At 41.1% G+C, this 24,734-nt stretch overlaps 1 protein-coding gene across 1 annotated transcript in view; it reads right to left on the bottom strand.

Annotated features, from left to right (window-relative positions):
* The window catches only part of ADGRB3 (adhesion G protein-coupled receptor B3), a 1,672,438-nt gene that overhangs the window by 636,978 nt on the left and 1,010,726 nt on the right, over positions 1–24,734 (bottom strand). Inside the window, exon 14 of the mRNA XM_030199002.1 lies at positions 4,938–5,040. Coding sequence (XP_030054862.1) covers positions 4,938–5,040 — 103 coding nt within the window. The remainder of the gene's footprint in view (positions 1–4,937; positions 5,041–24,734) is intronic.

The raw sequence follows: 24,734 nt of genomic DNA, 5'->3' as shown, positions 1-24,734 counted from the left end.
ATAGAAACAGCTGCTCCATCCTGCTGTGGCTGGGGAGGCATAGCCTCCCCAAGCCTCTTATACCGGGCGCCTATGGCTCTGCTGGTTCCCTGCTCCCTTCCTGTTCTGGGCAGGGGCCCAGCAGAGCAGACATCCATGTGACTGCTCATCACACCCCCTTGTTTGGAGGAGGGGGGGGTGGGGTGACATGCATGGAGGAGGAGGGTGATGCACAAGGTGGAAGGGAGTGTCCTATCCTTGTACATTATTGGAGCCAAAGTTCTGATTTCAGTTAATGGTATCAGGGACTACAAATAGAACACTGAATTGGGATATAAGTTCCAAAACAGGACTAGCTAAAAGTTTCCCTCCTGGAGCTGGGTAACTTAGTAGTTCTGCAGCAGTGGGCAGAGAACCAGGGGAGCTGGGCAAGTCAATTTCACTCTTCATTGGCTCTGGTATAAACCAGAGACTCCAAGGGTGGACTTTCTGAAAGAATGAGATTTAAGGACAATTGGGCCAATATTCAAAGGGATTTAAGTGGGCAGGAAATATTTCTACCAGATTAAATTCCCTGGGGCCGCCTAACCCCTGATATTCATTGACATTAAACTGGACACTGCTGCTGAATTACACCTATGATTGCTCACAAAAACAGTAGGCAGGTCAGAGACAGGACAGAAGGCAGCGTTAGGGAGGAGCCCGGGGTTATGCGGGTGCTGGTAGTATTCAGTGCTGGTGCCCACATAGCTAAGCACCTTTACAAAGCCCTCTCCTTCCCACCTCCAGCCCTCTGCAATGAACGACCAACCTCCCTCCCACTCCCCAGAAGATCCAAATGCCCCTCCCCAAAGTTTAGGCAGGGTTCCCTCCCCCCACCTACCTACCTTATGTCCCTGGTGGTCTGTGGGTCGTTAGGGCACGAGAAAAGGCCACTCACTCCTGCCCCTTGTGGCCTCTAGATGAAAATGGCTGTCATGACCTCTCGCAGCAGGTCGCAGTACTGTGAGGCTGCAGCGAGAGGTTGTGGCAGCCATTTTCTTCTAATGGCTGCAATGGGGAAGAAGCAAGTGACTTTTCCTCCTACTCCCAAATACCCCACAGACACCAGGGACATAAGGGGGTCCCTGTCTATACCATGGGGAGGGTTGGACCTTCCAGGGGTGGTTTGAGGAGCGAGTTTGGTTGTTTCGGCAGCCTAGGGAGGGGGGAAGGATATGGTTTATAATGGGCTTGGGGGGGGGGGGTTAACACAAAAAATAGTTATGCGTGTCCTGGCCAATATTCAGCTAAGGCCCGCATTACTCTCTTATGCGGGCCCCAGCTAAATAAGTACCGGCAGCCTGCCCACCCACATTTAGCCCCCAATATTCAGTGTCGATGCCCGGACATGGCCCAGCACCAAATATTGGGGGCTAATTCAGCTGGTGACAGTAAGCGTTTTAAAAATTGCTGACCGTCACAGGCTGAATATCAGGGGGAATGTGTCCAAGCTATAAATTTACAAAGTTTTACATGTGAATAAAGATTCACAAATGGAAAAATCAAAATAAAATATGTAGCTTTTTGTGATGATTCTGAAAGGATACATATAGGCAGAGTGAAGGCAGTATTAGGGCAGTGTGCAAAGAAATTTGCCCAAGTAATTTAATAATTAACATGGTAAATTCCCTGGGCTAAAAATGTCCCTTCACTTAGTATATGCACAGGTATAATTGCACCAGTGAACTTCTCCATTCCAATGCAGACTTTCAAAGGGAAACTTTATTTATATGAAACACAGAACCATACACAAGTGTATGCACTCTCTAGCTCTCCTTTCTAGTGTTGTCCTGTTGCTCATGTGCTCATTTAGGCAGTGCCCGCACCCCCACCAAGTCTCCCCATCACCATATAAAATGTTGGCATTTGCTGCCAGTTCTTTTCCTCTGCTGTCAGCAGACCCTTCACACTTCCCCCCATTCTTCTGTCCTACTCCTTTTCAACAACTTCCTCCTCCCTCCTCCCAAAACACACTAGTTCCACTGATTATCTCCAAAGACTCGATGTAGAACTTAGCTTCCCCCTAGCATACCTAGGGTGGGGATGGGGAAATCTACCCCAGGTACTGGAAGCAGGGGGGGGGGGGGTGCGTGGAGCAGGCATGTGGCTGACGGCTCTGCCAGTCCCCTGCTTCCTCTGACATCAACTTCCTGTGCATTACAGGTGTAATCCCCCAATATATTTGGGATTACTAAAACTAATGAGAGCCCCTCCTCCACAGCTACCAAGGAGAGGGAGTGGGTTGGAAAGGGAGAGTGAGAAGCCCAGCCCAAAGGGGAGTGTTTATAGGAAAGTTGATGAGGGAAATGTTTGTGGGTTTAGATGGACGGGGTGGAGTTAAGAATTAATAAAAGCTGTTGTTGTGCAGAGCACATGGTCTTTGTTTGCCTTCACCCCCATCAGGACCCTTGAGGAGATGGGGTGTCCTGGAAAGGCCCAATAACCTAAGGCTGAATTAAGAGGAGGTTTTTGCCAACTAAAGCATTAATTGTGGAGTATAAGGAGTGCTCTGGTGGGTAGAAGGGTTAACCCAGCCCTGGAGCAGAACAGGAAAGAGCCTGTTTGGCACCAGAGGCAGCAGCTCAAAGAAGTTCACCTTTGGTGGAAGGACAAACAGGGAAGGCTGGTCTTAAGTGGGTCCAGTAGCTGGATAAAGCCCAGCAGGACAGCTTGCTGTAAAAAGCGCTGCAAGCACAGCCTTGGATTGTTCTACCCAAAAGGATGGGCGTTGGACTGGTGGACCTGTAAATATGTAAACACCCTAGGATTTATAAATAGACAATTAGATAAGAGTTGGGACTCTTACACCAAGAGCCTTGGACTGGCACTAAAACTTCTTTTCAGCAAATTAATCAGTTTGGATGCAAATTGAACTGTTTTAATATTGAGTAAACTGTTTGTTACCAGAAAGAATTAGGTTTTGATATCTGCCTGTTGCAGCATTCCAGTAAAGTCTGCATTGTTTCCTAAAACTAGGCATGGAGAATATTTTTTTGGAGTGAGAGTAACATTTATTTGCTCCCAGACTAATAAAGAAAAATAAAAGCAAAAGTATGGCTTAATACCCTACGACCTACCGGAGTAAGTCCAGCCCTGACCTGTACCCACCTCAGTAAAAAATACAACGTTTGTAGTGACTCTGGTTTGGGAAATGGCCTGAACAGCTAGCTGGTGCCCGGAACTGTGTGGTGAGTACATGGTTACACAGTAAGTTCCTGGCTGTGGCAATGCTTGAAACATTCTATTCAAACTTTAGCTAAGGATGTAAATGAATGAAGAGCTGTAAAATATACACTACATAAGATATGTGAGTATTTGCAGAATAGCATTTAGGTGACACTTTGGGATATTTGCATGTATGTGCCACATATGTGTCTACATGCCCATATTCTAATGAATTCCACATGTAAATAGTGCATAACTATTAGTGCACATACTTCATAGAATTACTCTGGACTGTCTTTCTTCTATGTTTGTGCAGCACTGCGTATGCCTTGTAGCGCTATAGAAATGCTAAATAGTAGTAGTAGTAGTAAATGTAGATGTCTTGGGATGCAAGGATTACATAGAGTATAATTTGCATAGGCCAAAATGTATTTGTGTAGTTCCCATTTTAATGCAGAAATACACTTATATTTAAAAAACAAATGCCCATGTCAGCTTTTGCATCTGCTCCAATGCACACAAGTTTCATCTATCTGCTCATTTGGACTAGAGGTTTTTCAGTGCCCATCATCACTTCAAAAATTCATTTAAATTGTTATTTTACTTGGCTCTTTAATTGCGTCCTCTTATACATTTAGCTTTGTAAAATCTGGCACATATATATGTGTAGTCCCAGCAAGTGTGCATGTATATTGCAAGACCAGTTTCTACATATGCTAACACTTCAATTATAAAGACTTGAATGATGATGCTGTTTTTCTGCACGTGTACATTTTGAAAATGGATGCTCCAGCTCTATGTGCAGGCAAATAAATGCATGTTCCTGCATATCCTTATACTCAGGGAAGTGGGAATATACCAATCTGGACATCCAATTTCCCATGTAGAGCCCATATGCAAAATGGAGCTTTATACCTGATACACTACATGTCAACATGTGTACCCAGACTCGAAAATTCTATATATAAACTCAGTGACTCAAAGAAATAAACATTTTGGACCACTGTTGTATGACAAATGTTGGGATGGTTATGTGAACTGAAAAAAAAACAGTTGACAGCACTTAGTGGTTTGCTAACTGTCGCAGGTGTTATGCCTGGAAATTCAGTGCCTGATCATGTCTATGCTTCAACATTGAATTTCCAGAGCCAGGTACACCATAGCTGGTTCAGTGTGATATTCAGCATTTAACCAGTTATGGGGCACAGCACAAAGATAGGACAGGACTGACTATTAAGTGTTCCTATTTATGTGGTGACCTTGGCCAATTAAGTGATGAAAATTGGCACTTAATCGGCTAAGAGCCAACTCTGGCCCGGAACACCCTGAGAATAGCTGGTTTTGCCTTAAGTGCTAACTGGTCATTTTCAGCAGCACGAACCGCATAAGTGCCACTGAAAATGAATAGGTGATTTAACCTACTTGAATATTGAACCCAGACTGTTGTTATTTGGCACTACCAATTCCATTCATAAACAGTTGGCTGTCAAACAACTATCAAAACAACCTTCTTTCACTTCTTACCTAACCTAACCCATATTAGAACCAGTGGCAGATGTAAAAGGCTTTGCATAATATTCACTAATCTACTAAAATGTCTGCATAGTTAAAACATTTTGATAACAGGTTATAATGCTACCCAACACAAATTGCTGTGTTGTTTGAACCATTATACAATTAAGAAAATTATTGACCATGTTGTCCTTAGTCTATTTTACTGTATTAAAAATATCAATTAAATTAATACTTACATTAACCAAATGAGCAAGTTCTATTTCAATAAAAGAATCAGTGGGTTTGGGTTCAGGCCTTATTGTGACCACAATGATTTTAGAATTCACAACAGTGAAGTTTCTGTAACACAGTAAGAAATAAGAAACGTTAAGTTAATGTGTAGTCTGTATTCTTATAGCATTGCTTTTGGGTATATTTATTTTTCAACTTATTTTTTGCACGCAAAGGAAAAACTGGGAGAAAGTTCACTTTATTAACATTCATAAAATTACTAATATTTTAGCCTAGAACACTGTGCAGGTTAGATGGTAACGGTGCTAACAGAACCGCCTTTCCTTAAGCATGATTCACTGTATAGCTATATAAATTGACAAACAGACTCTTCACATTCTTTAATGGAGGGCCATTCATGTATGTCAAGGTAAACTAACAACCTTGGCACCTCTAATCAAGTCACTCTAGTGGACCACAGTATGGTAATGCCGACAAAGCCCATTCACTTTGAATGGGTTTTGCCAGCATTGCCATGCAGGAACCGCTAGCATGGCTTGATAAAAGAGGCCCCTGGTTTGTTATAGATCAAGTTTTATTTGAAAATGCAGCCCTTGCCTTTTATTGATGGCTATTTTTAAATATGCCAAGATGGTTGGACATGCAATGAAGAAAACCATGGAACTGATCATTCTTTACAAAAACAGAGAAGAGACATTTCTAATTGTTGAATGCCTATACATTCCAGTAAGCAATGTTTGAGGTTACTTGTGCTTGTCTATCAAAAGAAAGTATACTAGTACTTTATCAGGCTTATTTTCAAAAGAGAAGGGCACCCATCTTTCAACACAAATTGCAAGATGGGCATCCTTCTCACAGGGTCACCCAAATTGGCATAATCAAAAGCCAATTTTGGGCGTCCTCAACTGCTTTCCATTGCGGGGACGACCAATGTTCCCGGGGGCATGTTGGAGGCGTAGCGAAGGTGGGACTGGGGCGTGCCTAACATATGGGCGTCCTCGACCAATAATGGAAAAAAGAAGGGCATCCCTGACTGACATTTGGACGACTTTACCAGGTCCTTTTTTTTGCTTACGACCAAGTCACAAAAATGTGCCCTAAATGACCAGATGACCACCAGAGGGAATCGGAGATGACCTCCCCTTATTCCCCCAGTGGTCAATAACCCTCTCCCACCCTCAAAATGTGCCAGCCTCAAATGTCATACTCAGGTCCATCACAGCAGTATGCAGGTCTCTGGAGCAGTTTTAGTGGGTGCAGTGCACTTCAGGCAGGTGGACCCAGGCCCATCCCCCCCACCTGTTACACTTGTGGTGGTAAATGTGAGCCCTTCAAAACCCACCACAACCCCACTTTACCCACATCTAGGTGCCCCCCTTCACCCATAAGGGCTATGGTAGTGGTGTACAGTTGTGGGGAGTGGGTTTTGGGGGGCTCAGCACACAGGGTGAGGGAGCTATGCACCTGGGATCAATTTATGAAGTCCACTGCAGTGCTCCCTAGGGTGCCCGATTGGTGTCCTGGCATGTCAGGAGGACCAGTGCACTACGGATGCTGGCTCCTCCCACGACCAAAGTGCTTGGATTTGGTCGTTGCTGAGATGGACGTCCTTGATTTCCATTATCGCCGAAAATCGGGGACAACCATCTCTAAGGACAACTATCTCTAAGGTCGACCTAAATTTTGCGATTTGGGCATCCCCGACCGTATTATTGAAACTAAAGATGGACGACCATCTTGTTTCGAAAACACAGGTTTCCCCGCCCCTTCACCGGGACATCCTGCGAGGACGTCCTCAGGAAAACTTGGGCGCCCCTTTCGATTATGTCCTTCCATGGGTCTCATTTTCGAAACAGAACAACATCGAAAAAATGGCACAAAGCAGCAGATGGATGTTTTCTTGCAAAAATGTCCAAATCGCTGTTTTTGAAATACATTTTTAAGACATAAGTACATAAGTATTGCCATACTGGGAAAGACCAAAGGTCCATCGAGCCCAGCATCCTGTTTCCAACAGTGGCCAATCCAGGTCACAAATACCCGGCAAGATCCCAAAAATTTACAAAACATTTTATACTGCTTATCCCAGAAATAGTGGATTTTCCCCAAGTCCATTTAATAACGGTCTATGGACTTTCCTTTAGGAAGCTGTCCAAACCTTTTTTAAACCCACTAAGCTAACCACCTTTACCACATTCTCTGGCAACAAATTCCAGAGTTTAATTATTTTTTTTAAATTTTAGTTACATTTGTACCCCGTGTTTTTCCACTCATGGCAGGCTCAAAGCGGCTTATATATACAGGTACTTATTTATACCTCGGGCAATGGAGGGTTAAGTGACTTGCCCAGAGTCACAAGGAGCTGCCTGTGCCTGAAATGGGAATAGAACTCAGTTCCTCAGTTCCCCAGGACCAGAGTCCACCACCCTAACCACTAGGCCACTCCTCCACTCCTACATGTTGAGTGAAGAAATATTTTATCCGATTCGTTTTAAATTTACTACATTGTATCTTCATCGCATGCCCCCTAGTCCTAGTATTTTTGGAAAGCGTGAACAGACGCTTCACTTCTACCCCTTCAACTCCACTCATTATTTTACAGACCTCTATCATATCTCCTCTCAGCCGCCTTTTCTCCAAGCTGAAGAGCTCTAGACACTTTAGCCTTTCCTCATAGGGAAGTCATCCCATCCCATTTATCATTTTCGTTGCCCTTCTCTGCACCTTTTCTAATTCCACTATATCTTTTTTTAGATGCGGCGACCAGAATTGAACACAATATTCGAGGCATATAGACATTTTTCCTATGCAGTTTATCTGCAGTGTATCCAAATCACAAGGGGGTGTATCAGGGGCGGGATTTGGGTGTTTCCACAATTTTAGCATTTTTCTGCCTTTTTGAACAAAGTCAAAAAGGACTAGGGCTAAAAGTTGGACATTTTTGGACTTGTTTCAATAATGAATAAGTTAAGAAAAGGTGTCTTAAATGACAAGATGACCACTGGAGGGATTAAGGCATGACCCCCTTACTCCCCCAATAATTGAAAGTAATAATTTCTAACAATAATTACACATATTATAAAAAATAGAGAATAAAAACATATGCATTCAGGGCACATAGCTGTAAACTCTGTGCCAAACACATATCTGATAAAGGAGTGCTCAAGGAGGACAGTATACTGACCAGAGAGGGCCCTCACAACATCATTTGCTCCCCCAAATGAATGGTTTCTCATGCACCGTAACTCACATTTATTGGATATACCATTGTCAGCTACAAAGGTAGGTATGTTGATATTTGGAGTGAAGTCACTAAAAAAATCCACTGCAGCAGCATTTAATTTTCAAAAGGGCAACTACGACAAAATTAAGAAAATGGTTAAAAAGAAGCTAAAGAATTGGCTGCAAAGGCATGGGTTTTGTTTAAAAATACCATCATTGAAGCCTAGACCAGATGCATTCTATGTATTAAAAAAGAAGAGCAAATGACAGCAAGCATAGTTAAAAGGTGAAGTGACAGAGGCTATTATTGCAAAAAGAACATCCTTCAATGAATGGAAAAAGAATCCAAATAAAGAAAATAAGAAGCAACATAAGCACTGTCAAGGTAGATGCAAAGCATTCATAAAGAAAGCAACAAAAGAATATGAGCTTGTCATGAAGGCAAAAACTCAAACACCTTTTCCAGTTTATCAGAAGCAGAAAACTTGTGAGGGAGTCTGTGGGTCCATTAGATCATGAAGGAGAAAAAGGGGCACTCGGGGAAGACAAGGCCATAACGGAGAGATTGAATAAATACAAAATAAGTACCTGTATATATATATAAACCGCTTTGAATGTTGTTGCAAAATACCACAGAAAGGCGGTATATCAAGTCCCATTTCCCATTCTTAGCTTTAATCTTTACAGAAGAAGATGTAAGAGATCTACCTGTACCGAAAATTGTTTTCAAGGGTGAGATATGATTGAGGTCTACTCTCAACTGCAATTTTGATACATTTTTATTGCAGCTCTTTATGCCATTATTTTTGACATTCCTTTTAAACCTGTAAGTTCCTGAATTTGTAATCATTATTACTTTAAACAATGTAATATATTTTCATAAATTGTATGTAATCCACATTGAACTGAAGTTCTTTGGAAAATGTCGGCTATAAGTACCCCCAAATCTATGTTTCCCACCTGAATGTCTGGGAACTGCCTTTATCCTAGGGGTCCCAGAAGAGGTGGCCAGGGGGATGGGCAGCTTCAACAGGGTCACCAGCCATCTCTCCAGACATCATACCAAAAATATCCCTCCACACTTTTAAGCTCCTAAATTAATGTGAATTTTCAGCTGAAAAGTTATACTCCTACATTTGACTGAAAATAGGACACAAATTTAGGAGGCCAACTTAGGAGCATTAATTTGGTGCTCAGCATTTTCTGAATATTGGGCCCAAATTGTATAAATACTACTACTACTACTTATCATTTCTATAGTGCTACTAGACGTACGCAGCGCTGTACACTTGAACATGAAGAGACAGTCCCTGCTCGACAGAGCTTACAATCTAATTAGGACAAACAGGACAAATAAGAGATGAGGGAATATTAAAGTGAGGATGATAAAATAAGGGTTCTGAACAAGTGAATAAGGGTTAGGAGTTAAAAGCAGCATCAAAAAGGTGGGCTTTTAGCTTAGATTTGAAGACGGCCAGAGATGGAGCTTGACGTACTGGCTCAGGAAGTCTATTCCAGGCATATGGTGCAGCAAGATAAAAGGAATGGAGTCTTGAATTAGTGGTGGAGGAGAAGGGTGCAGATAAGAGAGATTTACCCAGTGAACGGAGTTCCCAGGGAAGACTGTAGGGAGAGATGAGAGTGGAGAGGTATTGAGGAGCTGCAGAGTGAATGCACTTATAAGTCAATAAGAGGAGTTTGAACTGTATGCGGAAACGGATAGGGAGCCAGTGAAGTGACTTGAGGAGAGGGCTAATATGAGCATTGCGACATTGGCAGAATATTAGTCGTGCAGCAGAATTTGAAACAGATTGAAGAGGAGAGAGATGGCTAAGTAGGAGACCTGTGAGAAGCAAGTTGCAATAGTCTAAGCGAAAGGTGATAAGAGTGTGGAAGAGGGTTCTGGTAGTGTGCTCAGAAAGGAAAGGCAAATTTTGTTGATATTATAGAGAAAGAAATTACAGGTTTTAGCAGTCTGCTGAATATGTGCAGAGAAGGAGAGGGAGGAGTCGAAGATGACCCCAAGGTTACGAGCTGATGAGACAGGAAGGATGAGAGTATTATCCACAGAAATAGAGAATGGGGGAAGAGGAGAGGTTGGTTTAGGTGGAAAGATAAGAAGCTCAGTTTTGGTCATGTTTAGTTTCAGATGGTGGTGAGACATCCAGGCAGCAATGTCAGACAGGCAGGCTGATACTTTGGTCTGGATTCCTGCTGAGATTTCTGGTGTGGAGAGGTAGATTTGGGATGATGCATACGTCTGGTAGCGCTTTAGAAATGATAAGTAGTAGTAGTAGAGTCATCAATGTAAAGATGATACTAAAAACCATGGGATGAGATCAGAGTACCAAGGGAAGAAGTATAGATGGAGAAAAGAAAAGGTCCCAGGACATATCCCTGAGGTACACCAACTGACAGTGGGATAGAAGTAGAGGAGGATCCACCAGAGTATACACTAAAAGTATAAGAAGTAGGGAACTGGGACAGACCAAATAACCCTTGAATCTAGCATGCTGTCTGTGACAATGACCAGTCTGTCAGATTCCAGGTAGGCAAGGCCAATCCATGTTGCTCTGTCCCAGAAGCAGGACATGGAAATAAATAAGTCTATCTGGAGAAATAGTAATTAATGGACCAGGTTTTAAGAACCTTATTCAAGTTTATTTTGAATTCAGTCTATCTATTACACTTACCATGTTCAAAATGCAGCCTCATTACATGGTTGGTGGCACTTAGATGTTTAGATTTGTAAAATAGGACTGATGCACAGGAGGTGTTGGCACTTGCATGTGGAAATTGCAAAATTACTACTTCCCAATGTAAGTACTGACATCTCCACATGGAAGCTATTGGGTCCATGCCATCCATTTTTTCATTGTGTATATTTGTATCATGGTTGTGCCCACTGTGTGTACCAGTAAATATATGTGCATTCCAGCAGGTATTTTCTAAAATACACCCCTCCCCCCCCCCCCCCCCCTCGGAACTAGTATCAGTTTTGATCTCTACTTTTCACGTTCAGTGATGCTTTTGCATGCTAAAACTTTGAAATCCCCAGAATTTCAGGGTTTCCAGTTCTTTCTGGGTTGCCAGCCTATCAGATTCATTGGCTCCAAATGCTTGAAAATACTGAGGTTTGCTTCCTCTGTAAGACTTGTAAAATAGATTCAGTTTCACTATTACTCATTCAATCACACTGGCTCCTGACAAAATTTTGTATTTTCTTTAAAATATTTTGTATCATCCACAAGACTCTTCACTCCTGCTCTCCTCCTTATCTTGCCTTGATGATTATCCTTCACACACCCTCATGCTCCCTTTGTTCACTTGATTCCCATTATCTTGTTCTTCTTGCTCCCAGACAAACCCAATCCGAATCCACACAACCTGCTGCTTTCTTTTTTTTTTTTTTGCACTAAGGCTTTGGAATGACCTCCACCCTTTTCTATGATCCAAACTCACCTTTTCATGTTTCAAATGCCAATTGAAAGCCTACTTTTTTTCACTGGTGTTTGGCATTCCACCCCATCAGTCTATTTAGAGGAAGCTCGAAACCCTGGTGGATGGCGGAGTGGAGGATTGGGTCAGTATGTTTGAATGCTATCTTGTTTGAATGATTCTTTCTTGTCCAATTTTTGGTGTTCCTTTCAATTGATTTCAGATTTTTTGTAAACTACTTTGATGTACTAATAAACATAGGGGTCCTTTTACCAAGCCACAGTAAAAAGTGGCCTGCGGTAGTGTGAATGCATGTTTTGGGTGCGTACTTGGCCATTTTTTACCATGGCTGGGAAAAAGGTTTTTTTTTAATGGGCCACAAAATTAAAACTAGCATGTGTCTATTTACAGCTTGAGCCTTTACCGCCACCCATTGACTTAGTAGTAAGGGCTTATGTGCTACCCGTGTGGTAACCATGCAGCGTGTACCAACTGCTAATTACCACTGGGTATGCCCCTGTGGTAGAAAACTCAGAATTACCACACACGCTAGCCCGGTGATAGTGCCAATTTGGCACATGGTACCCGTGTGTTAGTCCTCCTGTGCCTTATTAAAAGGGCCCCGTAAATATTAGTCTGTGAAGCCCTGTTTGTGGAACTGTCTTCTCTTTAGTATTTCAGCCACAAATTTTGTTTGACCCGTTTTGTTGTTCTTTTCTTTTTGGGGGGAAGGAAGAATGGAATTTTCATATTAGTAATTTTCATTTATTAAAGACTAGAGTGTTTAGGCTAGAGACTGGTTCAAATGTAGAAGATATGATATTACCAACATTTAGAGAATCTTTAATTTCATGGTAACTGCCACAATAGAATTGCTTTTGGCTTCTGAAATTTCACACAGTATCCAAACGTAAGACATTGAGTCTGATGTTGATTTTTAAGTGTATTCCTCTAGGGTGCAAAACGATAGCATTTCTCTTTTCTTTGATAGTGCTGGAAAATTTATCTACCTTTCTGCTAAAAGTTCAAGTACTGTACAATGGATTTCCTTTCAACTGAACCTTCGCATTAGTCATTGTGCAATGATGTCAAAGCTCTCTAATTTAGAAGAGCAGTATTTTTTTCATTTATACTTGATTATTTGATAAGCTGCCTTGACAACTGTTCCATGTAACTTGATCTACACTGTAATCTGTCTCTGTTACACAAAAAGTCAGTAAAGTGGGCAATGAGTGACCTCAAAGGATGTCAACTTATAAAAAAAGAAAAGAAAAGAAGAAAGTAATAGTATTTAGTGAATACTAAGGGAATGTACACATCACAGAGAGACTGATTTACAACTTTGGAAGTAATAGTGCATGGGTGCAATTCAAATAATTGCCAGTGTCTGTTGAGGTGTAACAATTGTCACAGAACAAATTTAGGTGTCCTTTTACAAAGCTGTGGTAAAACGTGGACTCAATGTGCACTTATGCAGGTATTTTCTGAATGCTAAGGCCATTTTTAGCACAGCACTAAAATGGATAATTTTCTAATTTTTGTATTCATGGCCACATGATCCCTTACTGCCACCTATTTTGTAGGTGGTAAAGGTTCACATGCTAATCCTGCACTAATATGTTAGGACTAGATTACATAAATGGCACCTAAAAATCAGCACAGAAAAAAAATAGCACATAGTGCTATTCTATAAACCATGCTTAAAGTTAGATGCAGTTTATAGAATAGTGCTTAGTACCGGGAACCACGACTACATTTAGATGCAACCATTTATACCAATGAAAACCAAATGTAAAACACCATAAATTAGGTGCAAATTAGAGAGTTGCTCGGGGACAGAAATCTTACCCATCCCTGCTGGAATCATACCCATCCCCACAAGAATTTAACCCATCTCAGCAAGAATTTAATGGTACATAAAAGAAAATTCTGGTCAGCTCTTTCAGTCTGTCTCTGGATTTGAGTCGCAACAGCGCAGGCAAGGAAGGAACAGACATTTGAATTTTGAACACTCTGGTGTGCACATGTAAGATTTGTCTCTGATTCACTGGCACTGTGTGCTGAGAGGTTGTCACATGCAAGCGCCAGTAGGTCAGGTGACATCTGATGCTTGAGCCTGTGTCAGAGCTGAGGTCTGCGCATCAGCCCGGGAGCAAAGAGGGTTAATAGTAACATAGTAAGTGACGGCAAATAAAGTCTGCCCAGTATTGGCCCTAGTTCATCACAGCCAGAGTCACCATCTAAGCGTCACTCGACACAGCCACACACATGCAGCTATTTAAGGTTAGGATTTTTTATAACTCCCATTTTATAATTAGAGATCCTCTGTGTTCATCCCATGCCATTTTGAATTCCGTCATCATTTGTGTCTCTACCACGTCCTTAATGAAAGACTTTCCACATTTGTGCTGTTAAAACAAGGAGGAAGAGGAGGAGACAGCACTCAAATAACTTGGTACTCGGTAGATGAGAGGCTGGCGCAGATGCAGCTTACACTTCCATGGGAACCCCACAAGAATTGTTTCTATCCCTGTGGGAACCCTGCAGGAACTGCTTCCATCCCTGTGGAAACCCTGCAGAATTGCTTCCATCCCCACAGGAACCCTGTGGGTTCTGTGGGATTCCTGCGAACCCCATTCCCATGCAGGTCTCTAGTGCAGATCCCTTTAATTCTATAACAATGCACATAAATTGCAGGAACACCCTGACCCAACCCAACAATGCTCCTCTCATGGCCATGCCTCCTTTTTGTGTCTGCACACTAGAAGTTACATGCAACTCTTTATAGAATACACCTAAAAAGATGTGTGTGTAAATTCTAGTTAGTAGTGATAATTGTTTATCACCCAGTTATTTGCACTGATTGGCTCGTTGTTCAAATATGTTGCATGTGCAAATTGGGCACACGTAACTCAAAGAGCCATATATAGAATCCGGGGATTAGTGTGCAGTAATGCAGACATGCAAACTGATTATTACAGAAACATCCATTCTCCACCCCTGGACATGTCCCCTCCGCAAAAAATAAAACTATTTTGTAGTACATGGGTAGCACATACACATTTGGAACTTTCCAGTGCCAATGTCTGTTGAAGTGCAATGATTAGCACAGAACATATTTAGGGGTCCTTTTACAAAACTGCACTAAAAAGTGTCCTTAATGCACACTTATGCAGGTCTTTTCTGCGTGCTAAGGCCATTTTTAGCACAGCAGTAAAATGGCCGATTTTCTAATTTTTATATTAATGGCCACGTGCTAGTGTTGCCATTAGCATGTGGATATTAAAAAAAGATTTGCATGTGAGCCCTTACTGCCACCTATTTTGTGTGTGGTAAAGGCTCATGTGCTAATCCTGCACGCCTGAGCATGCCCCCCCCCCCCCCCCCCCCCAAGCCCTTTTAAACTGTGATAAGCATGCACTAGTGCTTACCACAGATTGATAAAGTGAGGTCTTTCAATTCAAAAGCTTAGAATTTTGTGCAGAGCTATTGATGATCTATTTAAATGGAGTTGTGGCTGAATTTCGCCTCAACCCTGTAGCCTTGAGATAGGTGAGGAAGAAGAATAGCTTTTTCCAACAGTCATAAGCAATTAGGAAGCCTGAACAATTGTTTCATTGCAGCAGTTCTGTACATCAGTCCTCATAACTTTGAAAAAAAAATATGAGGCATTTCTTAAAATCACTGGATGAGCTATTCAAACTGGTCAGCAGTGGAGCTGACTCCATAAGTGACAATTTTGAAAACCTTTCTGGTGCTTATACACATAATTACATGCACAAATGATTAGAATAATAGCACATAAGTGTGAACATATGCGCATAAACACCAAAATTCCATCTAAGCACATTAAATATTTATTTAATAAATAAATACATAAATAAATAAATATTCTGTAAATACACACATTCTTATATAGCACATATTTTGCAGATAGGCCTACACATAAATGGAGTTTGGGTAAATCATGGGCAGGACTCATGTGCATAACTTAGAGAATACTATAAGGAGGTCTTTTACTAAGCCTCGGTAGCATTTTCAGCTCACAGAAGAAATCAGCTGGCGGTAAATACCAAGGCACCCATTATCCCCCAGATTCTATACATGGCGCCTGAAATTCTGTGTGGAAACTGAAGTATATTCTATAACAATGCACATAACTTAACTGGTTAATTATCAGTGCATTAACTGACATTAATTGAGATTTATGTTCACAACGTGTTAAGTGTATTCCATAATGTGGTTCACCTAAATTCTAAGTCATATAGTTGAAAAAAGGGGGCAGGGCCATAGGCGGGGTGTGGGCATTGTTATTGAAAATACCTGCTCTGTGCCTAATTTAGGCGTTGGGATTTATACCAAGTAAAACATAGCCTAAATGGACATGGCAAATCGCTCAGCATATTTTATGTACCGCACAGAACCTTATGCCTATTCCATAAAATATAGGCATGCTTTAGAGAATTTGTCTAGGCGTAATTTTTATCCACACAGATTTTTCAGGCGCCATATATTTATTTATTTATTTGCTGCATTTCTATCCCACATTTTCCCACTTATTTACAGGCTCAATATGGCTTACAATGTTCTGTCATGGCAGTCGCCATTCCAGAGTAAGAGATACAATTGGTATTACATAAGAACATGGTGGTACTGCATTTCAGATGGGGTGAGGATATCAACAAGGGAAAATGGTCTCCAGCATCTTGGCTAGTTAGTCACTGTCTAGCTGGATGATTTGTGGATGGGATTTGGAATTAAATATGAATACGTTTGTTAAGTTGTATTTTATATTGATATTTTATCAGGCCATTTGTGAGGATGCAAGTGATATAAAGATTTATTAAACTGAATAAAACTGCAGCCAGTTATGCCACACATAATTGTTTTGTGTATTGGTGTAAGTGTAATTGAGAGTGTCATTTGCTTGTGCCTATGTCATTGACTCATTACTCAATTAAATTGCGCGTGCAACTTTGGGTGCCATTTATAGAATATGGGGATAACGGTTTAAACTGGCCTTAGAACCAGGGAAACTGAGTCCAATTTCTACTGCAGGTCCTTATGACTCTGGGCAAGTCACTTAGGGGACTTTTCACTAAGCAGCGGTAAGCCCACCATGGGCTGAGCACGTCAATGCGGGCACCAGTGGTAGTTCGACCCCCAGCATGTGGCATTTCTGGTGCTAGAGTAAATATTCAAAATATATTTCCACAGGGGGTTACCAAGCAGTAATCGGGCAGCACCGCACACTGCCTGGTTATTGCTGGGTTAGCTTGGGAGCCCTTACTGCCACTTCAATGGGTGGCGTTAAGTGCTCCCCCCTGCATGGCCACACAGTAAGAACAATCTTACCGCATAGCTGCATATTCAAAAGCATGTACTAATGAGACAAAGGCAATATGGATTTAGAGAAGGGAAATCTTGCCTCACCAATCTATTACATTTCTTTGAAGGGGTGAACAAACATGTGGATAAAGGTGAGCCAGTTTATATTGTGTATCTGGATTTTCAGAAGGCGTCTGACAAAGTACCTCATGAAGACTACAGAGGAAATTGGAGAGTCATGGGATAGGAGGTACTGTCCTATTGTGGATTAAAAACTGGTTAAAAGATAGAAAACATAGAGTAGGGTTAAATGGTCAGTATTCTCAATGGAGAAGGGTAGTTAGTAGGGTTCCACAGGGGTCTGTGCTGGGACCACTGCTTTTTAACATATTTATAAATGACCTAGAGATGGGAGTAACTAGTGAGGTAATTAAATTTGCTGATGACACAACGTTATTCAAACTCGTTAAATCGCGGGAGGATTGTGAAAAATTACAAGAGGACCTTACGAGACTGGGAGTCTGGGCATTTAAATGGCAGATGACGTTTAATGTGAGCAAGTGCAAAGTGATGCATGTGGGAAAGAGGAACCTGAGTTATAGCTACGTCATACAAGGTTCCACGTTAGGAGTCACAAACCAAGAAACGGATCTAGGTGTCGCCGTTGATGATACGTTGAAACCTTCTGCTCAGTGTGCTGCTGCGACTAAGAAAGCAAATATAATGTTAGGCATTATTAGGTGCGACTGCACCTTGAATATTGTGTTCAATTCTGGTCACCGCATCTCAAAAAAGATATGGTGGAATTAGACAAGGTGCAGAGAATGGCAATGAAAATGATAAAGGGGGTGGGACAATTTCCTATGAGGAAAGGCTAAAGTGGCTAGGGCTCTTCAGCTTGAAGAAAAGGCGGCTGAGGGGAGATATGATAGAGGTCTATAAAATAATGAGTGGAATTGAACGGGTAGACGTGAAGTGTCTGTTTACGCTTTCCAAAAATACTAGGACTAGGGGGCATGCGATGATGCTACAAAGTAATACATTTAAAACGAATTGTAGAAGAGTTTTCTTCACTCAACGTGTAATTAAACTCTGGAATTCGTTGCCAGAGAATGTGGTAAAGGCGGTTAGCTTAGCAGAGTTTAAAAAAGGTTTGGACGGCTTCCTAAAGGGAAATGCCATAGACCATTATTAAATTGGACTTGGGGAAAATCCACTATTTCTGGGATAAGCAGTATAAAATATTTTGAACTTTTTTGGGATCTTGCCAGGTATTTGTGACCTGGATTGGCCACTGTTGGAAACAGGATGCTGGGCTTGATGGACCTTTGGTCTGTCCCACTATGGCAATACGTATGTAATATATGTACTTATGTCATGTCTTTATTCGGCCTTTTAACCCACTGGGGTAAAAAGGGACTCAGTGTGCAGCAAAAATGGCCCCCGCCCCTAGCACATGGCCCTTTTTACCACAGCTTAATAAAAGGGCCCCTTAACCCTTTATTGCCCCAGGTACCAAATAAGTACCTGTATATAATATGTATACTGCTTTGATTGTAACCACAGAAAAGTGATATATCAAATGTCATCCCCATTTCCTTTTCCTTTCCCTATCTATGTATCTTTATAAAATAGTGCCTAAGTAGACACCTACTTTCCCTCTTAAACTAGGTGCCTCCTTATAAAATTACCCTCTAAACTCCATTTTCTATACAGCGTGCTTAGAGATCTGTGCTGAAATCCAATAGTATTCTATAACAATGTGCGTTACTTAATATGCTTAACAAGCTAATCAGCATTGATAACAGCTTTTAACAAGCAATAATGAGCACTAATTGGCAATAATTAGAATTTATGTGCACAACACGCTAAGGATATTCTATAATGCAGTGCGCCTAACTTCTAATGCATGCAGGTAAAAAGGGGCATGGTTATTTGACGGGAAAATGGGCGTTTCATGGGTGTTCTGAAATTTACGCATGTAGTAGTTATAGAAGATGACCCAGTGTGCCTAAATCTACATACCAAAATTTACACCATGTTTTTGTTGGTTTAAATGGAGGCATGCAGTTTTAGGCGCTGAGATATCACCTAAGCATATTTATATACCGCGCTTAAATCTAGGTACCGCTTATAGAATATGCTTAGTCAACACTGATTTCCACGCTTAATTTTTAGGCACTATATATATAGAATCTCCCCCTAAATAAATGTTATGGGTTATACCTTAAAAGTTTGGCATATATGGTGAGACAGGGTAGAAGCAGTTCATGGGTGGTGCCAGTACATATCTCATGAGCAGTAAAATTCAGCAGTGAGACATTCAAGTTAGATCTTGGCAAACCTCATTTGAATGGACATGTAGGAGAAGTGGTAGCCACTTACACATATATTCAATGCCATGCTTTAAACGAAAAGCACCACTGAATGCAGAAACAAGCTTTATCTAGCCACCAATGCTAGCATTGTCCTAGCTTTTCACAAGCAGCAACTTTGGAATGCACAACAAAGGAGAAAGGGTGTGTTATTTGCAAATGTCATTATACAATCTGTCTGCTGATTCTACCTTTATTTTAATATTACTATCAACATGTAACAATAACAAATGTAGTTTGGTTGTTATTTTCAGTCCCATTAAAGTTCTTTTAAGTTCCGATTTGAAAATGCATTAAAGTTGACTAAAACAAGTTGCATGTGTGTCCACGGCAGGTCAGATGGTAATTTTAGTAAAAAGTAAGACTTACAATTTATATAAAACATGCCTAATTATAAGGTAAACCTGTTTGAAGTGCTAATGACCACGATCAGTTTATAGAACTGATGTGACAGTGCTATGGAAAATAGGTTAATTGCATTTGAACGCTGCTGCGGACCTCAAGGATGGCAAGTGTTTCAGGTGTTCAGTTGTCATGGTTACAGAAATGTTCTGTTGAAAAATTTCTGCTCTCAAGATTTATTACACCCAGTGCATGACAAAGGGGACAAAGTGAGAGCTTTATTACCTATGACAGAAATGGGAGTGAAGTAAATCATCAGGAAATACTCCTCCCATGTGTGTGACTAGAAGAATGGCTCAGGCTTCTGTGCCTTCAAGTGCAAAAGGTGAAAGCTCAAAAAAAGGAGACTATTCAAACTGCTGGTTCAGTATAGATAGACTGGCCTCTTACTTTCAAGAGTGAATACTATTCTTTCCTAATTACTATATGAGAGGTACCTTTCAGAACACCAGCAAGAGTGGGCAGGAATGAAAAACAGCACTAGGAAAAATTCCGCAGATGTCAGAGGACACTGTTGATGCTTTGTTTTGTCATCTTTGGTAAGAATAAGGAAGAGCTAGAAAAACAAACAGCTTTACTGGATTTCCATTCATTAGAAAGCTACCTTTTTGAAAGCTTTGAGAGAAACACGCTGTGGATGGAGGTCAGTAGGCTAGGAATTAACCAAAGCCTCTTAGGAATGCTTAAGACTATTTATTCAACCAAAGGCTTGAGCCTCACAAATTCAAGACTTAGGAAATATTGCAGCATAAAGTTATTCACTGGCTTTGGTGAACAAAAGCAATCACATCCTAGATTTAAAGCAGCACCCTCTTTATGGATATTTTAAAATCAATCTCCACTTTGAATTACATTACATTCTCAACTTTATTATGATGGGGTTTATTCATTCCGAGAGGTCTGAGCTTCTAGCTGACAAATATTAACCACATAGCGGAGTTTTTCTGAATATTAATTTGTGCTATTTTGGATGACTCAACAAGCTGTTTAAATGGAGCCAAAAGGATCATATTCAGAGACTGAAGGCAGTAGAGCCAATCTATATTCTCAACTATTGGACTTTGCTCAACTTGCATACCCCCTCCCCCCACCATTTTACAACAGGTACTAACTCACATAGATATATGTGACACAGTGTTTATTATTTTTAAATGTAATCTCCAATTATGTGTTTTTACAGGATCATTCTGGGAAGGGTGGCACTGAAGTGATTAGTTTATCAAAATTTCTGTGGTGGATAGATGAACTAGTGGCCTGAAAGTCCCTTGGGAGGGGGGGGGGGGGCGTAAAGCTGAAAGGTTGCTAAGTCCTTGTATCAGCTGTGCTGTTCCATAGTTTAATGAGCATTTATCCATGGAGAATCCTCATTTGAAAACTGTCCAGCTCCTCTGCTTTCTAACCATAGGATGCCTTCTTTTTTCTGCACAAAAAAAGGCAGAGGCTGGGAGCACGGGTAAGGAAGATTAGCTGCAGAATGTGCTTTATCCCTCAAACATCACATCTGTAAAGTGCGCAGATAAACATCCCCAATGGCTCTGGATGCTGCTACATTTTCAAAGGGGAATGCCATGAGGAGATCCCCTTTGAAAACTGGCTTGCAGACCTATGAGTACAAGGTATCTGTGGGTCTGCAAGCACATGGCAGTTTGTATGTCACTGGAGACTTGTCCTCGTCCAGTTGTGGTTCGTATATAATTTTTAGTACAGCTGGTGACCCTGGCCTTAACTTATAATTATTTTTATTTTGATGGTGAAATTTATCAATAAATCTTGGGGACAGTGATGGGTGCAACCTTTGCTCGTTCTTTGGTGAATCTGTTTGTGGAACTATTTCAAGAACAAAGAATATATCCCTTACAATGGGTTCAATATGTTACATTATGGGTTCACTACATGGATGACATTTTTTGTCTCTGGTCTGGCACAGAAGATCAGCTTCAATGATTTTTCTTTGAGCTTAATCAGTTACATCTGACTATTAAATTTGATATGTAATATGATGCGAAACAACTTACTGAATACCTAAATAAACATTCAATCCTGCACGAGTTTCAATCAGGATTTCGGTCAAATCACAGCACCGAAACAGTTCTAGTGTCCACAATGAACCCATTCAAACAAGCAATTGCAACTGGTAACAACATACTCCTCCTACAATTCGACATGTCCAGCGCCTTTGACATGGTTAATCATGAAATACTTTTACATATACTAGAATACTTTGAAGTAGGAGGCACAGTTCTCAAATGGTTCAAAGGATTCCTGACCACAAGATCATACCAAGTAACAATGAACGCGGACAGATCACTCCCATGGACACCTGAATGTGGAGTACCCCAAGGAACCCCCCTCTCACCAACTTTATTCAACCTAATGATGATACCTTTAGCCAAACTTCTAGCCAATCAAAACCTCAACCCCTACATATAAGCAGATGGCGTCACAATTTACATCCTGTTCAAACATGATCTAAATGAAATCACCAACGAGATCAACCAAAGCCTCCAAATAATGCACACCTGGGCAGATGCATTCCAACTAAAACTTAATGCAGAAAAAACACTACGTCTTGTACTTACTTCACAATATAACACAAAAAACTTCTCCACCATAACCACACCATATTGTTCTCTTCCTGTCTCACAAAACTTGAAAATTCTTGGAGTCACCATTGATCGAAACCTCAATCTTGATGCCCACGTGAAAAACACTACAAAAAAGATGTTCTACTCCATGTGGAAACTCAAAAGAGTAAAACCTTTCTCCCCGAGATACATCTTCCGTACATTGGTACAGTCAAAGGTAATAAGCCATCTGGATTACTGCAACGCACTGTACGCTGGCTGCAAAGAACAGACTATTAAAAAAATCCAGACTGCCCAGAATACGGCCGCCAGACTCATATATGGAAAAACTAAATATGAAAGTGCAAAACCCTTAAAATAGAAACTCCACTGGCTCCCACTTAAGGAATGCATTGCATTCAAGATCTGCACGATTGTACACAAAATCATTCACGCAGATGCCCCAACCTACATGCTAAACCTCGTGGACCTACCTCCAAGAAACGCCAAAAGATCATCTCGCAAATTTCTCAACCTACATTTTCCCAGCTGTGAAGGACTAAAATACAAGCTGATGCATGCCACCACCTTCTCTTACATGAGCAAGCAGTTATGGAATGGATTACCCACAGATCTGAAAACAATTGACAAAACAACTACCTTTCGCAAATCTCTGAAGACATATTTCTTCAACAAGGCCTACAATGAGAACCTACAGCCCCACTAATCCACTTCACCAACCCATTCAGTTATGAAAGCCCACCTTCTATAAATACCCTAATAAATTCCTTCCTTCTTCTTTCTTTCCTTAATTAATCTCTATACAATACTAACTATACTTGATATACTGGAATAACTATGTTAACAATACTATGTAAGCCACTTTGAGCCTGCAAATAGGTGGGATAAGGTGGGATACAAATGGAATAAATAAATAAATGCTTCACAAATTAATTTTCTTGATGTTTTGGTGAGTTATAATGGTGATGGTACATTTCACTAAGTTTTTTTTCCCCAAAATTATAGATTGTAACACCTTTCTGCATTATGGGAGCTCCCATCCTTTACATTTGAGAAACAGTTTGCTTTTCTCTCAGTTCTTAAGATGCAGAAGAATTTGTTCTATTCAGTCAGAATATAGATGACAAGCTAAAGAACTCGAATTGAAATAGTCTTGAAGAGGCTATCTGGCTTCAATAGTCAAAAAGGCACGTACATATTGATAATATTTTACAGCAAAAGACCGCACAGATGGATGATGAAATTCTGGCTTGTGTTTTACAGTATTCTCAGTGATCCTCTTGAATTTCACGTATTATTAAGAATTGGAGAATTTTGAAGCTGTTTCCATGTTTTCAACAGACTAATTTGATATTTTCATATAGCCGATGAAGGAATTTACAAGAGATTGTATGTCCTTCTAGATTAAAATTGTCTGATGATACAGCTAGAATGATGGAACCTTCAGGCCATTATAAATATTTGAAATGTTCTATATGTTCTGTCACTGGGAAATTAAGCAGTTTTCTGAATCCTTATGACCAGAAGACTATATTTTTATATTTTCATACTACATGTAATATAGCTTCAGTAGTTTATGCCAGTCACTGTCCAGGTAATCGTTTATATGTAGGCTATATTTCTAGAAAATTTAGGACTCATATTATTGAGTATAGACATTGTATAACCACTCAGATGTTAACAACACCAATGGTGTCACATAGTATTAATTATCAACATCAATTTAATGATTTAAAAGTTTGGATCCTTGAACATATTTTCCCCTCTGAATATGGAGATCTTCGAAGAATTCTGTGGCAGAATGAACAAAAATGGATCTATAGGTTGCATACAGTTGAACCCAATGGTTTGAACATTTCTATTGATTGGCAAGCATTTTATAAGTGAAACACTGCTGCTTACTAAGCTGCGCTGTAGGTGCAAACATTTTAGTGCATGCTAAAAATGAGTATGTGCTAATGCTAGAGACACCCAAAGGAATATTATTAGAAAACTAGCCGTTAATCCCGTTAAAACGGGTGAGTATTGGTATGGGGGTTTTCCAAGGCCCCCTCCCCTCGCCGCTGCAAGGCCTCCTCCCCCCACCTCGCCGCTGCAAGGCCCCCTGCCCTCCCTCCTTCCCTGCCAGCTCCAAGGCCCCCCTCCGTCCCTCCCTCCCAGCTCCAAGGCCCTAGTCCCTCCTCTCCCAGCTCCAAGGCTCCCTGCCTGCCCTCCCAGTTCCAAGGCCCCATTCCCTCCCTCCCAGCCAGCTCGAAGGCCCCCTTCTGTCCCTCCCTCCCAGCTCCAAGGCCCTCCTCTTTCTGACCTCCCATGTCCAGGATCCTCCTTCCTTCCCTGCCAGCTGCAAGGCCCTCTGTCCCTCCTTCCCTCCCAGCTCCAAGGCCCTCTGTCCCTCCCTCCCTCCCAGCTCCAAGGCCCCCCTCCTTCTGATGCCTCCCATGTCCAGCATTTC

Source organism: Microcaecilia unicolor, chromosome 3, assembly GCF_901765095.1.
Source record: "Microcaecilia unicolor chromosome 3, aMicUni1.1, whole genome shotgun sequence".
In the NCBI taxonomy this organism is placed as follows: domain Eukaryota; kingdom Metazoa; phylum Chordata; class Amphibia; order Gymnophiona; family Siphonopidae; genus Microcaecilia; species Microcaecilia unicolor.
The sequence above is the reverse complement of the archived record's forward strand: the minus strand, read 5'-3'. Positions and strand labels throughout refer to the sequence as shown.